Below are 17121 nucleotides of genomic sequence, written 5' to 3'. Positions count from 1 at the left end.
TGCCTTTGCAAACTGAAGGCAAGGAGCAGAAAACTCTTGATTTGGCTCGTCCATGAGTATGTGTGTACCACTTAACACTTGTAAAGAAACTTCTTTGAGGCAAACAAAATCATTCTAAATTAAAAGTTTAACTTGAAAATCCTTCGCACCCCCAAAAAAATCCGCTTTTAACTTCAAATACTACTTTGGTGTTCCTAGTACATTCCAATGCTAATGTGAAGACATCTGTTCACTCATGTAAACACCTCACACACCCTGTCTAGTCAGACTCCAATTGCTAATGAGGGCCGTTAGCTTCACTGTCAATGTTATCACATCACGTCGCTGCTAACTGAATCATTACCACCTCAATAAAAGCAATGAGGGAGGAACACAAACAGCATCTTTGATGGAAACGACTCACCTAATCTGATTCTGTGTTTTTGAAAAGGATTGCAAATGAGACCTGTGTGAGTTTGAGTTGATTACAGAGCAGCCAGGCAGACAAAGGAAAATGCTCTCCTGAATTGGGCTATTCCCATCATTTAGAAGCTTCGTGTAAAGTAAATGATTGTGTATTATTACAAAGATTTGTGTTAGGGACCGTCATCACAACTTAATTAGTTTTTAGAGATGAATGGTGAGCCTTGTTAAAAACCTACTATCTTGAGTTTAATGTATGTATTGTACATTAAACATTTATCTGGGTTGGACCTCTTTACACCAACCAAAAGACCGACTGATCAACCAACCAACCGACGGACCAACTGACCTAACGACCGACCAACCAACCAAAGGACTATGAAAATCTATGATATAGGGTTTTACGGTTAAGAAATATGGACTTTGCACATTTAACATTTAACTGGGCTAGACTTTTTTACGTCAACCGACCGACCAATCAACTAACCAATCAACCAACCAACCAAAAGACTGTGAAAATCTATGATCTTGGGTTTTACGGTTAAGAAATATGGCCTTGGCACATTTAACTGGGCTAGACTTTTTTACGTCAACCGACCGACCAATCAACTAACCAATCAACCAACCAACCAAAAGACTGTGAAAATCTATGATCTTGGGTTTTACGGTTAAGAAATATGGACTTTGCACATCTAACATTTAACCAGGCTAGACTTTTTTACGTCAACCGACCGACCAATCAACTAACCAATCAACCAACCAACCAACCAAAAGACTGAAAATTCATGATCTTGGGTATTACGGTTAAGAAATATGGACTTGGCACATTTAACATTTAACTGGGCTAGACTTTTTTACGTCAACCGACCGGACAATCAACTAACCAATCAACCAACCAACCAACCAAAGGACTGTGAAAATCTATGATCTTGGGTTTTACGGTTAAGAAATATGGACTTGGCACATTTAACTCGGCTAGACTTTTTTACGTCAACTGACCGACCAATCAACCAACCAACCAACCAACCAAAAGACTGTGAAAATCTATGATCTTGGGTTTTACGGTTAAGAAATATGGACTTTGCACATTTAACATTTAACTGGGCTAGACGTTTTTACGTCAACCGACCGACCAATCAACTAACCAACCAACCAACCAACCAAAGGACTATGAAAATCTATGATATTGGGTTTTACGGTTAAGAAATATGGAGTTTGCACATTAAACATTTACCTATTTATGTCAACCGACCGACCAATCAACCAACCAACCAACCAACCACCTAGCAACCAAAGGACTAGGAAAATCCACGATCTTTGTTTTTACACTCTTAAGAAATAGGGAGTTTCCACATTATACATTTATCTGGGCTAGACATCTTTACACCAACCAACCAACCAACCAACCAACCAACCAAAGGACTATGAAATTCTATGATCTTGGGGTTTGCACTGTTAAGAAATATGGAGTTTGCAAATGTAAACATTTATCCGGGCTAGACATTTTTAATTAGTGCGTAGGCTCATTTTGTCGTTTTTCTCTTAAATAATGGTTTCATTCAAAACAAGGTGCAAGCAAAGTTCTTTTGTAAAAATGGCATAAAGTACTGCAAACCATTGTATTTACCTTTGGTGCAAACGGCGCTGGGCGAGGGGAAGAAGCAGTGCGCATACTGTGTGTATAGCTCCGCCCATTCCTACTGCTCACCCCAAAAAATTGCTATGGGTGCCCTGGTAACATTTTTGGGTGTTTACAGTTTGTTCAGAGGGTTTTTATCGTCAAGTGTCTCAACAGTGAACATGGATTATTTAATAAGCGTACATATAAAGGATTCTTTAGCAATAAACAACCAAAACGGCATATGTTGGTGTGACGCCTTAACTGTAAACTAGATGAGAATCTGCCCTATATATAGTGGACCGAAACCTGTTAATACGTAGTGGAGTTTTGGCTTTACAACGTGGTGCAATTGGCATTTGCATGAATCAGTGCAATAAATAACCGCGCACGTTTTGACAAACCTCCGAGCCGGATGTAGGCTTCTCATAAAAAGAGCCACATATGGCTCTTGAGTCATAGGTTCCTGACCCCCTGCACTAGCTTGTACGCACGCAAACACAAAAGGCCTTGTCAATATTACATTCCTGTCAACGTCCACGCCTCAATGCTCTAACAAACTGTTGTTTTTTCCCTTACAAAATACATAATAATCTTACACCATATTTTTTTCAAACGTGTTTATTTATGTAGTTTAACATGTTATATTGTACGTGTGTTTCGTTATATCATATATATTGTTAATTAACATTTTGTTGTGAGATACTGAGTTGCTCGACATGATTGAGGTTTATTATAAAAAAATTAAGTAGCTTGGACGTTCACTGTAGAAGGAAAAAATACATGCAAATATAATTAAGTAGAATAATACATTTTTTTATTCAATTTATTAATTCATTTTCTGCATTAAATAGTTGGTAATATACAGATTAAATGGATTACTACAAACCTGTCTTTTTTCATTTTCTCCTTTTATACTCCTTTTTTTGTCTTAACTTCTTTATACAACATAATAATTCGTAATATATTGCATCAAAGCAAGTGAGGCGTTGGAGAGCCGGCTCTCTTTAATGAGTTGAGCCGAAAAAGCCGGTTCTTTAAAAAGAGACGGACTTCCTTTCACTACATCAAACCGCTCGCTTCGTTTGCAACGGGAAAAAAACGATACAGAGATAGATGCTTCCGCGGCGAACTCGTTTGACGTGATTGATTTGCCGTTTCGTGAAGTCAGTGTTTACCGGTTGGTACCCATAACTGACAAATTTGCGTTTTTCCGTACAGATTTTCTAGTACACGTCTTGAAATGCATAATAAACGTACTTTGTACGGCAAAAACGTACAGGTTGACAGGTATGGGTACTGTCGTGTTGCTTTAAAGTTGTTTTTTTAAACTCATATAGAAATTAAAAATGAACGACTGCACTAGCCGATACGCGCGCACCCACACGCAAAATATTACTCACGCCCCTCGTATCTCAAAGGCTGTCGTAAAAAGTCGCTTAAGAATAGGTGAACTCAATTGGCTGAAATCATAAAACCACGCCCCTTTCCACACGTGCAGAAAACGCCCCTCATTAAAATCGGGCCTCAGCGCTGAAGCGCGGTTTTCAAGCATTCTTGCCCGGAAGTCAAACTTAGGTAGTGTTATCTTTTAAATGATTTTAAAAACATATCTTCAAATTTAAAATGACGGACTGGAGGACTCAAATCAACTACAACTCTTCTTATCATGCCTACGCTTATGGGCTGGTATATCAATCCGGGCAGGAACAGAACCACTGCCACGTTAATGGCTGGGGGAACGCCAGAAACCCCGATTTGAATAACTACTCACCCGGGATGGCGCAGGTCTACTACGCCGCCGCCAGGACCCAACCAGAGCCTCAGCCTCTGGAGCAGTTTGTCGCCAACGGCCATTGCCGTTACCAGGGATCCAGTCTCGTTTATTTTCAAGAAAGTCAAGCCGGGCGTCTTCTTCTTGCCGGGACGTCACAGGCCGCCTATGAGACACCCGCATTGGAGAGCGAGATGGCCGCTAGCGACTCCGCAAGTGACTCGGAAGCTCACGTCTCTCCAGGTGCGTTTCGAGAAAGTGTGTCGAAAAAATAAATGAAAGGGCCAAATTGAAAAACTACAAGCCAAAGTTCCTTGTATATATATATATATATATATATGTAACCGCGTTGTACGTGTCCCACCAAAGATCCACATTCACGCTGGACTGGATGATGAGGTTTTTATTATTACAGTTTCTGCAAATGGATGAGTCACAACATTAGCTTTTTCTGCTGGGTTTGATCTCTTTGATCTCTTTGTAGTACTCTGGTTAAACTGACAACAAAGCATATCAAAGAGCTGTCTTTTCACTTTACAGAAAATACATTTTAGAATATCACAATACATTTATAAATCTTTGCATTTTAACAAGATACTTTTAACAAGAGATCGTATAGTGGATTTTTAACGTTTACAATGAATTCAACATGTTTTTCTTTACTCTGAATTTTAACCAACATCATCCTTTTTTAATGTATATGAAAAAATAGGAATAAAAACAATAATGAGTATAAAAATGGGTACAATTTACCTGCAAATGGATGAGTCACAACATTAGCTTTTTCTGCTGGGTTTGATCTCTTTGATCTCTACAAGGGGAATTAATATTTAGTAAAACAGAAACAAAACGAAAATAAATCAAAACAGCTTGACAATATCAATCACATTACTATGCATGGTGAGAGATTTGTCAGCTGGGGTTATAATGTTTAAAATTAACTTATTTTGTGGAGCACCAAAAGATATGTCTTACCTTTGTAGTACTCTGGTTAAACTGACAAAACCCCGCCTCCTGGTCACATGTTAGAAGCCAAAACCAAACCCCACCCCATACCAGCAGATGGCACTGTTGGACTCAGCATTGCAGGACATTTACCAAAAACTATACACATATTTTAGCAGGAATTTCAATAAAATAAAAGTTATTATTACACCCGTTACATACACCCCCCTGAAATTCTGCTAAATATGGGAGTGCTACACTAAAAAGAAAAAAAATCACATGCCAAAAAGGCAAATACTGATGAAAAAGAGGACACGAAAACTGGTACAGTATTACAAGGAACAAACTGAAGTGCATGTCAGTTCTAAAACTCTCCCAAAAAGGAGTGTGAAAAGAAAGGAGGCGAGCAAACTCCTAACTAAGCACAGACTCAAAGATGCCTGTTACATCTCTGAAATATCAAACATTGTTCCTGTAGTTGTAAGTGCTCACATAGGCACAATTCTTGTTTCTTACTCAAGCTTTGTTACTCAAACTGAAAGTGCATCTCTACTGAACTTAAACTAGGAACTTGCAGATATTGCGGACAGATGATTGTCACCTACCACATGGTCATTCATCTGACAAATAAGACGACTAGGAGGCCTGATGGACTGGCGGACCCTAAGACCATAACGGTTAGGTTGAGCACAAATAACCTGAGCTTGAAGGTCTGGGGCAGTCAAGTCTAAACAGTCAGTATCAGAGGAGTCTGCGTCCAGATGGTCAGTGTTCAATGGGGTCTCGTCTGGGAGACCCATACCCAAAGGGATCATGTTTTCAGAGCACTGTGATGGGCTTTCCGTATTGTCACTTGAAGTATGGTCAACATCTTGTTCGGGGATGTGCTGACTTCCTCGGCTGGATGTATCAACACTGCGAGAGTCGGACTGGGCATCAGATCTGCTGTCTAGTGAGTTATCCTCTACCTCTGGATGAACTTGCTCTTCACCTGCCTGTATCACCCAGTTTACTGTACGGACATCACTGTCTTCAACCGCGTCAGGTAAATCAGGGCATACATCACTTCCATGCATAGCAGCGTCAGACTCTGAGTGTTCAGATTCGCTGGCCAGATCATCCTCACAGGGCAAGAAGCTAACAGAGAGCAGCAAATTCCTGTGAACTACCTTCTCTTATTATTATAATTTATGTCCTATCTCCTGAATAATATTTGTCATCTGATCAGCTACACCCTCAGAAACGTCACTTGTGCTCTGAGTAAACATGTTTCAAAGATGTAAATAAGTCAAAATCGCCTGCGTAACACGTCACTGTATAGCAGTTTTAAATACTGTGAGCTGATGGCTTTATGAAATGATGTGGCAGGTAGGACAGTCCTCGGTTCGGAGAGCTTGATAGAAGTCACGGGTCACGGCACCAATGTAACCGCGTTGTACGTGTCCCACCAAAGATCTACATTCACGCTGGACTGGATGATGAGGTTTTTATTATTACAGTTTCTGCAAATGGATGAGTCACAACATTAGCTTTTTCTGCTGGGTTTGATCTCTTTGATCTCTTTGTAGTACTCTGGTTAAACTGACAACAAAGCATATCAAAGAGCTGTCTTTTCACTTTACAGAAAATACATTTTAGAATATCACAATACATTTATAAATCTTTGCATTTTAACAAGATACTTTTAACAAGAGATCGTATAGTGGATTTTTAACGTTTACAATGAATTCAACATGTTTTTCTTTACTCTGAATTTTAACCAACATCATCCTTTTTTAATGTATATGAAAAAATAGGAATAAAAACAATAATGAGTATAAAAATGGGTACAATTTACCTGCAAATGGATGAGTCACAACATTAGCTTTTTCTGCTGGGTTTGATCTCTTTGATCTCTACAAGGGGAATTAATATTTAGTAAAACAGAAACAAAACGAAAATAAATCAAAACAGCTTGACAATATCAATCACATTACTATGCATGGTGAGAGATTTGTCAGCTGGGGTTATAATGTTTAAAATTAACTTATTTTGTGGAGCACCAAAAGATATGTCTTACCTTTGTAGTACTCTGGTTAAACTGACAAAACCCCGCCTCCTGGTCACATGTTAGAAGCCAAAACCAAACCCCACCCCATACCAGCAGATGGCACTGTTGGACTCAGCATTGCAGGACATTTACCAAAAACTATACACATATTTTAGCAGGAATTTCAATAAAATAAAAGTTATTATTACACCCGTTACATATATATATATATATATATATATATATATATATATATATACATGTACTGTATATATACAGTAATCCCTCGGTTATCGCGGTTAATGGGGACCAAAACCACCCGCGAAAAGTGAAAATCCGCGAATTAGCGACACCCCTTAAAAATGCTTGATTTAATTTTTATTTTTTTTAATTATTCTTTAGACCCGCGAACGTGGAACCGCGAAGTAGCGAGGTCCCACTAATATATGTGGATATATATATATATATATATATATGACGCAAGCATTGGCGTAACCAGCCCGTTTTTAGCCCCCAAATTCAACATCTAGCATTTTAAAGACTATTTTCCTTTCCATTTTTCATAAGGAACAGGATCGGCTAAGATATAATAGTAATTTCTATCGCATATACATACCTGTCAACCCTCAGGGCTCCATGCCCTTACAAACTGTCGTATTTTCCCTTACAAAATACCAAAAAATCTTACACCATATATTTTTTTTTTCAAACGTGTTTATTTATGTAGTTTAACATGTTATATTGTACATGTGTTTCGTTATATCATTCTGCACATATTCGTAATAATAAATAAAAAATAAGAAAAAAAATCAGCAACAATGTTATAACTAAAATATCCGTTAATAACACTTTACATTTAAATTTGTAAATAAAGATATTTTTGGAGGAAAAAAATAGTAGGTATTTCTATTTTGTAAACTAAACCACAATATCAACCATTGATGTGTAGTGCCTAATTTCGACTCCCCTGCAACCCCCCCCCCTCGCGTGGACGCGCATTCTGCTGCGCTTCCGACAATAGCTTTATTGTTGTAATAAGTTTATTATATAGAATATGATCGCGATTGTCGGCACATACGCTCGCTTTGTTTGCAACGGAAAAAAACAGAGATAGAGGCTACCGCGGCGAACTCGTTTGACTTGATTGTTTTGCCATTTCGTGATGGTCGGTGTATACCGGATGGTACCCATCATTGACAAATTAGCGTTTTTATTTTTACAGGTCTTAAGATGCATAATAAACGTACTTTGTATGGCAAAAACGTACAGGTTGACAGGTATGATATATACAATGACTCAAGCATTGGCGTAACCAGCCCCCCCAAATTCAACATCTAGCATTTTTAAAACTATTTTCCTTTTCATTTTTGATAAGGAACAGGATAGGCTTAGATATAATACAGTAGTTACTTTTATCGCATATAAATGACCTATATTTCATGTAGACAATATCTATTTGTTATTGCAACATCCATTGCAGCCTGGTCATCCCGGAAGGGGGATTAATTCACTGGAGGTCCCTTCTCAAGGTTTCTTCATTCACCTCATGTTGAGGTTTTTGTTTTTCCTTGCCCTCATGTAGGTTTTAGATCAGGGGATAGTGTCATAATAGTCTGTGGTTTGCAATTATCTCTGGTCCGTGCAGCCCTTTGAGACTCTTTGTGATTAAGGGCGTCACAAATAAACACGACTTGACTTGCTGCCCACCGGTAGGCGCTACAGTTCCCTCAAAACCAGGACAAACGGGCAAAGAGACAGCTTCTTCCCCTTGGCCATCACGAACCCAAATGAACAAATCAAAACTGAATACTTGTATCTGGTGACAATTTTGGGTTCATTTCTCTTTGTTGTTGCCGAATAAAACAAATATATATATATATATATATATATATATATATATATATATATATATATACTGGTATATATACATTAGAGTTTTTCTAAACATTATGTGGTTAATATTGTTTTTTTTGGGGCCTCACCCTTTTAGTCTTATCACGTTTCCTCTTCAAAGTATCTACATGTTTCACCCCTGAGTGCCATGTTTAATCTCCATCCATTATCTGTACCGCTTATGCTCAGTAGGGTCACGGGGGTGCTGGAGCCCATCCCAGCCATCTCCGGGCAGTGGGCAGGGGAACCCCTGAACTGGTTGCCAGCCAGTCGCAGGGTACACAGGGAAAGGCAATTCGCTCGCTCATTCATACCTAGGGACAATTTGGACCGGTCAATTAACCTGACATGCATGTTTTTGGAATGTGAGAGGAAACCAGAGTGCCCAGAGGAAACCCACGCAAGCACGGGGAGAACCGGCAAACTCCACACAGGAATGTTGGTAGCTGGATTTGAACACATGACCTCAGAACTGTGCCGCACACGTGCTAACCACTGCGCCGCCGTGCTGCCCATGTCTAATCTCGTTGCATACAATTTTTCACCTGGTTGTCATGACTATAAAAACAAATCGAACATTCATTCGTCCCAAATTACTACAGCTGGCTTGACATTGAAAATGTGCAACTGATGAAGCCAAAAAATGCTGGCCAGACGAGATCAAGCTGCATTTATTATTCAGTTAGTCTGGATTTCCTTATTCCACTTTTGTGCAATACCCCAGCTAGACTGGGGTCTATTTGTAGGTATAAACACTATGAGACATACTTTCGTCAAATTCCCTTTCAGATTCATGGAGTTTTGGCAGCGGCCGAGGAAGTGGCCTTTTACACGCAGCCCCCGACACATTGATGGAGAAGGACCTCAGCGATGATGCAAAGAGCAGGAGCCCCGATGCAGGGGACCACCTTCCCAGCTCTTTGAACGAGCAGCTGCACTCCTTCACCGATTTGGACAACCAGAACCCTGAGCCCTTCTCTGCCCCTAAGACGGCAACCCCTAAGGGAAGGACGCGCGTCACCTTCTCCGAAAGCCAAATGAACGCTCTCGTCCAGCGTTTCAGCGCACAGACGTACCTCACACCCGCTGAGATGAAGGAACTAGCCGAATTCACGGGGCTTAGCTACAAACAGGTAGGGCTGCAACTAACTACTATTTGAAGAGTCAGCTAGTCACCGATTATTGAAACAATTAGTCGAATAATCATTATATTCAGTGTTCATTTTACCTGTGAAAAGTGATGGGTCCCGGGGAGTAGCATGCTCAATAATCTATGGGTCCCCAAAATTTAGTGTTATCGAGGTTAAAATTGTAAATCGGCGACAAATCTATAATATTAATCTATATTTTCATTCAGTTTTAGTCATCACAGTTAATTGGTAATACAAAGCAGTTATCACTTCAGATTTTTCAGTTCATATACTCTTCGTGGTTTGCTGTCCCGCCACAATTGTAATGCCTTCTCAAGGTCCAATCTATTATCATCCTCCTCATAGCCTAACCAGGAATATAATTGAGTCCATTTTGGCAGAAAAGTCCTTTTCTTGCCAGGAGTATTCTTTTGTTTATTTTGTTTTGTCGAATCGTTCGCTTCAACACACGTGTTTTCCTTGCCTCCGCGATCTTCCGAAGAATTTCTCCGCCGTTTTTTCGTGCCGGGATAGTTGCCGTTGTTATCACTTTATGCATTTTGTTTCGACTTATTACTGACACTGAAGAAATTACCAATTTTGTGTTGATTTTCACGTAATACTGTTTTTTCGGAGGCGTACTTGACCTTCACCTTCCTTCGACGACGAGCACCACAACAATGACGTAATCTCGAAGCAACGAGATCTCGTTTGCCGAGATCGGTGTGCAGACGAAAACTCGAACCGCGAGACCAAAACAACAATGGCGGATCTGCCTGACGAAAAGTTTGAAGTGCGGTAAATCTTTGTTAAAAAAAAGTAGTCTCCTTTTCGTTAAACTATCTGACTTGCTTTGTCTTTAAATGTTAGTGCATCACCAATATACTGCCATAATACGCACTGTCTCCTTTACAAGTAGTATTTTTATTTAAATTGGCTGTAGCCTAGCTAAGTTGCTCCCAAAGTAGTTTTGGTACGTGTACTTGAGGTCGATGCTGTCATTTTTGGATGTTCCTGCTTGAGACTGAGACGCTATTGTGCGTGGGTGACTCTCAGCAGAGATTATAATCATGTAGCGATGGCTCACTCTGTCGGAAAATCTTCTCTAGCGACTATGGTTGCCGATACAATTTGTTGTTGACTATTTTATAGTATAAAGTTTTGTCAAAAACTCTAATTGTTGCGTCCCTACATACAGGTGAATTTTGCCTCGAGGGGCAGGGCAGAATGGACCAAAACTATGAAAATTGAATGAGGACGTAGGTTTTGTCTTTGCAGTGTGGGGACCCAATCATAACCAAACATAAGTCGCTCGTAAAATGCGGGTAAGACGCTGCAAATCACATCGGTCCTATGCGACAGCACTTGAGCTGAGAACGTGATTTAACCCTTTCTAGTTAGGTCAACAAGATGTTGATTTGTATTTTTTTTTTTTTAATTGATATCATAGTCAGTGAGGACAAAACGATGACGGTGAGGACATTTCATCTCTGTCTATGACAAATTTGCAACCTTGCAAATAAACACACCATTAAATTTAAAAAAACGGGAATGTATAAATGTCTGATTTATTTATTGTCAAGTTTCACTGGATATGTTGTGAATTAGTTGAATGCTTAAATCTGTGTTTGTGGAACTAAGATATCCAATAAGTGAAGTATGTATTCACCTATGATTATTTTATTTATTCAAAACGAATAATTCGGCATGCAGCGCTGCCCTTGGAACCCAGCAGAAGGGTATGCTACCACCTCCTGCTCTTTTGGTGCAAGGCGGGGTTTTAAAATCATTTTATTATCATCTCAGTTATAGTATAAGTGTATTAAGTACTATTTTTACGTGTTTCAAGTGATCAGGAAGATGTGTTTCATAGTTATTGGGTGTTAACTCGGATGCTTTTGGGAGGCCGGGAACAGATTGTTTTTCAGTGGTTTTGTATTCGTAAATTCACTCAAGATACGAGATATTCTAGATACAAGCATCATCCGGGAACGAATTGATCTCTTAAGTAAGGTTATCACTGTATTTGGTAATTTAATCTAGTTAGATAATTATTCCACGTTCCAACGTTTCAGAGTTTTATGAATTCGGGTCATCCGACAAACTCGTTGAATGGGCTGGAGCTAAAACTTGATGGGTTGCAAAACAAATCATCTCTCATCTCATTAGCCGTACCGCTTATCCTCATTAGGGTCGCGGGGGGGCTGGAGCCCATCCCAGCCATCTCCGGGCAGTGGGCAGGGGACACCCTGAAGTGGTTGCCAGCCAATCGCAGGGCACACAGGGACAGACAACTCATTCGCTCATCTGCACCTAGGGACAATTTGGACCGGCCAATTCACCTGAAATGCATGTTTTTGGAACGTGGGAGGAAACCGGAGTGCCCGGAGGAAACCCACGCAAGCACGGGGAGAACATACAAACTCCGCACAGGAAGTCTGGAGCTGGATTTGAACCCACGACAGGTTCCCATGACATGAACTGTGCCGCACAAGCGCTAACCACTGCGCCGCCGGTTGCAAAACATATTACGTCAAATCAATTTCATAGTAATGGCTTGATGCAGCAGAGTGGCTACTGAACATATCATCATATACTCATATAATCATTTAATGACACATTAATATTTCATATATTTACCAGTTTATGTGCTCCTTCCATTTGATATTTAATTAATCATTTAGAAAATCAATTTATTCAATCGTTTAATGGATCTTTCAGATTTAATTTCCCCCTATGTTCCGGTCCGGAGCCTTCGCTCTGAAAATGCTGGTCTACTAGTGATCCCAAGAGCCAAGAAGAGATCCGCAGGTTCGAGAGTGTTCTCCATTCGTGCCCCGGTGCTGAGATTCGATCTGCAATCTCAGTGGAAATGTTTAAATCTAAGCTTAAAACACACTTCTATTCTATAGCATATGAATAACCTATATTTTATGTTGACAATATCTGTGTATTTTTTGCCCTCATGTAGGTTTTAGATCAGGGGATGGTGTCACGATAGTCTGTGGTTTGCAATAATCTGTGGTCTGTGCAGCCCTTTGAGACTCCTTTTGATTAAGGACGTCACAAATAAACATGACTTGACTTGTCCCTATCAAATATTGTCGCTTCTCGTCCTCCGTGGGGAAGGGATCATTTTAAACAATTCAGCGTTTTTTCTTGTTGTAGGTGAAGACATGGTTTCAAAATCGAAGGATGAAGCTGAGGAGACATCAAAAAGATAGCAAGTGGGCATCGGTGCGTTCCACCGCAGCCAAGAGCCGCAGCCTGTCTGTCCCGGATGGCGAAAACGTCATGTACACCTTTCCGTCGGTAAGCAAATCGTTTGATATCTTGCCCCTTTGATGATAGAAGGCCTCATGCAGCTTGCTAGGCATTTTTATACTGGTGCGCCAACCATAACGGCTAGTAATGCAGTATAATGGTTATTTTAGGAAAGGTTCATTTGGTGCCACTCTATTCCCCAGTTTAAATAAGTGTGACTAACCCTAAGCCCTCATAAAAATGTTTTTCACGAAGTATAAATGTGTCCTGCGCTCAAGGCTAACCGTCAAATAGTTGGCTACATTTTCCAGTACTTGCTATATTTTTAGATGACATTTCATGCAAAAAATATAGGCTAGCCCTTGTTTGAGTTATTCAATCCATGTTTTAAAATTTAACGATTACAACAGGGACATAAAATATTCACGGTTCACGGATCCGTTGGTCGTCGGGGCACCGCTTCCTGTAGGGGTGTCTTGGGCAAGTGCAGTCTTGCGGCGCCTAACTCTCTCCAGGCCTGTTTTTTTTTCTGTTAGTACTGCTTTCCATGTCGACTAGAAGCAGGAGAAGCCTGCAGCTACGACTCGGCAACAGCACTCTTGTCCTGTGGTCGCGGTTGTTGATGTCAAGCATCCTCTTTAAAGGCTTTTCGTCCGGGAAAGGACATTGCGTTTGGTTTAGTTTTTTTAAGTATATTTAAATTATTTGTATCTACTTTATGTAAAATGGAGGTTTGACGCTGTCAGTGACACTGAACGTGTGGTTTTAGGGAATACAGTTGACCCTGGTAGACCACCTGAATGTGTTCTGATGTGGGGGTCGCAAAGTTCAATTGCCCTGGCCTATGCTAATTTGGTTCATGTACAAAGTGCGTTACCATATGGAAAGCTCCTTCAGGGATGTTAATTGTCTGGTCCTCTTCGACACCACCTGTCTCAACCTTGTTTTTTCTGCCTCAACACCCGTGGGGGTTAGAAAAAGTCCATACATTACCCCCATCTCTGCATATGATAGATGATGAGAAAATTGGATAGGCCTACATCATTTTTTACCCGTATGAATTGCTGAGGTATTGGGTTTGAGACTGTATTGGAAGATAAAAAAGGAGAAAGGACGCTTGTCACACTTGCCAGGGAATAATTCCCTTGAGTAATAAAAGAAGCGTTTGAAGAGGGTTCTCCAACCTTTTTTTCAAGCTCAGAGCTCATTTTGGATATGCATTTCTACAATTTAAGAGAGTATTCGGTGGGTTTGGACACATGGAGAGGATGGATGAGGAGCGAATGTTGAAGAGGATCTACAGAGCAGAAGTCAATGGAAGGAGACCAAGAGGAAGGCCGGGATTGACGTGGATGGATAGTGTTATGAGTGCACTGCAGGAAAGAGGTCTAAATATAATGGAAGCTACAGCTCTTGTTGGTGATAGGAATGAGTGGAGAGGTGATGTAAAAGGATAGTGGGATTTTTAGACACCTGCATGATGCGACAGGGGTAAACCAGTGAAAGCTGTCGGGCCCTGCTGTTGAACAGAATAGTGTGTTGTGTCACCCTGACCCGAGTGACACGGCCGCTTTCTTGTGTCCCGTTCTATCTGGAGGGACGAAAGCATGACCGACTTGGGTGCATAGGTGCTTAACTTGTTTAGGTGTTTGGGCTGGCCATGGTCCAAATGTTTTTGTGTTTTTGCTACCTTTTCCCTTTTTTATTGTCTTTGTTATTGTATGTGTTTGTCTTGCTGTCGGTCACCCCTCTTGAAGGATATGACCAGCGTAGATGGATAGATTTTTACAGTCACTTGAAATGTCATTACTATGCTGTAACTATGTTAGTATCAGGATTTTATTATTTTGCGCAGACATGTAGTGCTATTCTTACTGTTTTTTAATTCAAGGCTGTATTGCAAATAAGTAGAATAGTACTGTTTTAAAGTTGTTTGAGGCTTAATCGCAAGAGAGATAACTGGAACCAAAGGGAAGGGGGACCCAAGGTCGTGGAAAGAATCCCCGCTCCTGGGAACCCAAATGGTGAGGTGTTTCCACCCAGACAGTCACGTACACAAGAAAGGGCGTCAAACAGATTGCAGATATCATGGAACCAATAAAATGGTAGTGGGCAGTGTTTTGCTGTCTTGATTTGAATATTGTGTAGATGACTTTTCGGGGCTTCTCGGGAAAAGTGACATTCCCTGATGGCCACAGGGAAGCGCGGATTGCATTGAGTGACCCAACCCCCCCGATACTGTATCAGTTTTTTGCTGTTAGGAATAAAGTCTCGGGTGATTTGGTTACTTGGTCTTACAGAACGAGCATGAATAATTGTTAGGACAGGTGAAGCTATGGTTAATATCAGTTTGAATGGTAAGTTTATGTTCAATAATTTGGAGTCAGATTATCAATTAGAGTATCGTGATAAAGACCTTCAACCTAACAGAAGTGTTGAAAATAAAAATAGAAACAAAAAACAAATCTTTATTTTCAACCCAATGCAGCTCGCTATCATTTGCCCACCCCTGCTGTAATGAGAGCGCCTTAAATCTCTGCTTCATTATTGGTCTCTTTCTCTATGAACGGAAGCAATTTGCGTTTTTTTTTCTTTTTTTTTTTCATTTGCACTGTACTTGCACAATTTCCAACCCTGCCTAGCCATGGTTTTCCTGTTTGTTCATAACAGAAATACTTCTGGTTTGGGCATAGAATCATGCATCCAACATGGAGGTGGAACCCTAGTTTGGTTCAGACTTTAAAGGCAGGACGCAACAACAGAAAACCGAAAATGAAACTGTCTTTTTGAGAATCAACGCTTTTGATCTTCTTAGGATGAACCGGGGACCCAAAGACCACCGCTCAAGGAGTGCTACAAAAACACCATGATGGGCGCAGCCTTCAAGAAGCTCGGGCAGCAGAGCCTGGCTTTCTATCTCGCCAGGATGCGACGTTCTTCAGAATTTGCTTCCTATTCCACTTGGTCTTCTGCTACACCTCAAACGACGCTGCCCACTCAGTCGCATCCCACTGGGTGGTTCGCGTCCCCGGCCATCAATCAGTATGAATATAACCCGGGTATATTCCACTCCACAGGCAACAGTGAGTCAAACATTAACTATGATAGCAAAGTTGCACAGTCTGTTTCCAGCTTTAACACATCAGATCTAGATATTGCGTATCCCTTGGGCCAATAGGAAACGTTTGCTGTGCAGATTTACCATTGCAAGGTTTCTTTTTTTCCTTGCTAAGTTGTAAAAAGTTTATACAGGTTGGCAAAGAGTGTTTGCTATTTTACCATTGTTTTATTTTTGTACAACTATTTAAACTTTGATGGTGTGATCTAATTTGTAACGCATGCATGCAGATTTGTTGTGGAAACGAAATAAAATAGTTAGGTAATAGTTACAGATTCTTTCTGGAATTTTAAGGGTTATTCTATCTTCGTTATTCATTATCCATTATCCGTTATTGGTCTGTTCATAATACGCTACAAAGCCTAGGAACCGGGACAATTACTCTCAGCCAAATGGCCAAGCTAAGGTCCTAGCCCTAAAGCCTTGCTGCGATCATTGCGAATGCACCGTTCCTGGAGGTACTGCAATACCGGGCCGATGCGTGGAGTGGACAGAGCAAGCTCTTATTCCATCTCCGAAATGCAAAAAATCAAAGATCATGGCAAGAGGTACGGCCAAATAAGGCCAAGCTAAGGACCTAGCAAAAGGCCAAACTAAGGACTTAGCATCAAAGCTTTCACAATATTTTTTTGCGATGAGTCGTCTTATTGTGTTTCAAGTTTTGAAAAATGGGGCAGGCAACTTTATGGTTGGGCCGCCAACTTTCAGAGTCCTGGTGTCCGCTAACTTTTTGTCATGAGATCTAACAGCAGTGTCTGAAACTCATATCTATTGTAGTTCGCGCAGGCAATACATCACACTATTTTTATTAATGGTACCCGAGACAAATGTTAAGTGAATGGGAAAAAACATACGTACTGACATATAACCTGGTGATGGTTTTTGCATTTCGGCTTTGAAGGACATCAAATGAATACCTTGTAAATTTCAAGTTAGTATTGTGTTCGT

General features: G+C 40.5%; 1 protein-coding gene and 1 pseudogene across 1 annotated transcript; one reads left to right on the top strand and one right to left on the bottom strand.

Moving 5' to 3' along the window:
* The first annotated feature begins 3490 nt into the window (after positions 1 to 3490).
* nanog (nanog homeobox) lies at positions 3491 to 16421 on the top strand. The gene is made up of 4 exons (XM_088322257.1): positions 3491 to 4037; positions 9451 to 9794; positions 12960 to 13103; positions 15871 to 16421. The coding sequence occupies exons 1-4, from the start codon at positions 3647 to 3649 to the stop codon at positions 16231 to 16233; spliced, it is 1242 nt and encodes a 413-aa protein (XP_088178383.1). The 5' UTR covers positions 3491 to 3646; the 3' UTR covers positions 16234 to 16421.
* Positions 16422 to 16609: 188 nt separating this feature from the next.
* Positions 16610 to 16746, bottom strand: LOC148348506 (U2 spliceosomal RNA; annotated as a pseudogene).
* Positions 16747 to 17121: the final 375 nt, after the last annotated feature.

This window comes from Urocampus carinirostris, chromosome 18, assembly GCF_059441175.1.
Source record: "Urocampus carinirostris isolate Australia breed hairy pipefish chromosome 18, RoL_Ucar_1.0, whole genome shotgun sequence".
Taxonomy (NCBI): Eukaryota; Metazoa; Chordata; class Actinopteri; order Syngnathiformes; family Syngnathidae; genus Urocampus; species Urocampus carinirostris.
The sequence above is the reverse complement of the archived record's forward strand: the minus strand, read 5'-3'. Positions and strand labels throughout refer to the sequence as shown.

What these genes read in the sequence shown, in the direction of transcription:
- nanog (XM_088322257.1), top strand. Translation starts at nt 3,647, where the DNA reads ATGACGGACTGGAGGACTCAAATCAACTACAACTCTTCTTATCATGCC. An exon ending in GGAAGCTCACGTCTCTCCAG is followed by an intron (nt 4,038 to 9,450) that starts GTGCGTTTCGAG and finishes ATTCCCTTTCAG; the next exon opens with ATTCATGGAGTTTTGGCAGC. An exon ending in TCATGTACACCTTTCCGTCG is followed by an intron (nt 13,104 to 15,870) that starts GTAAGCAAATCG and finishes TGATCTTCTTAG; the next exon opens with GATGAACCGGGGACCCAAAG.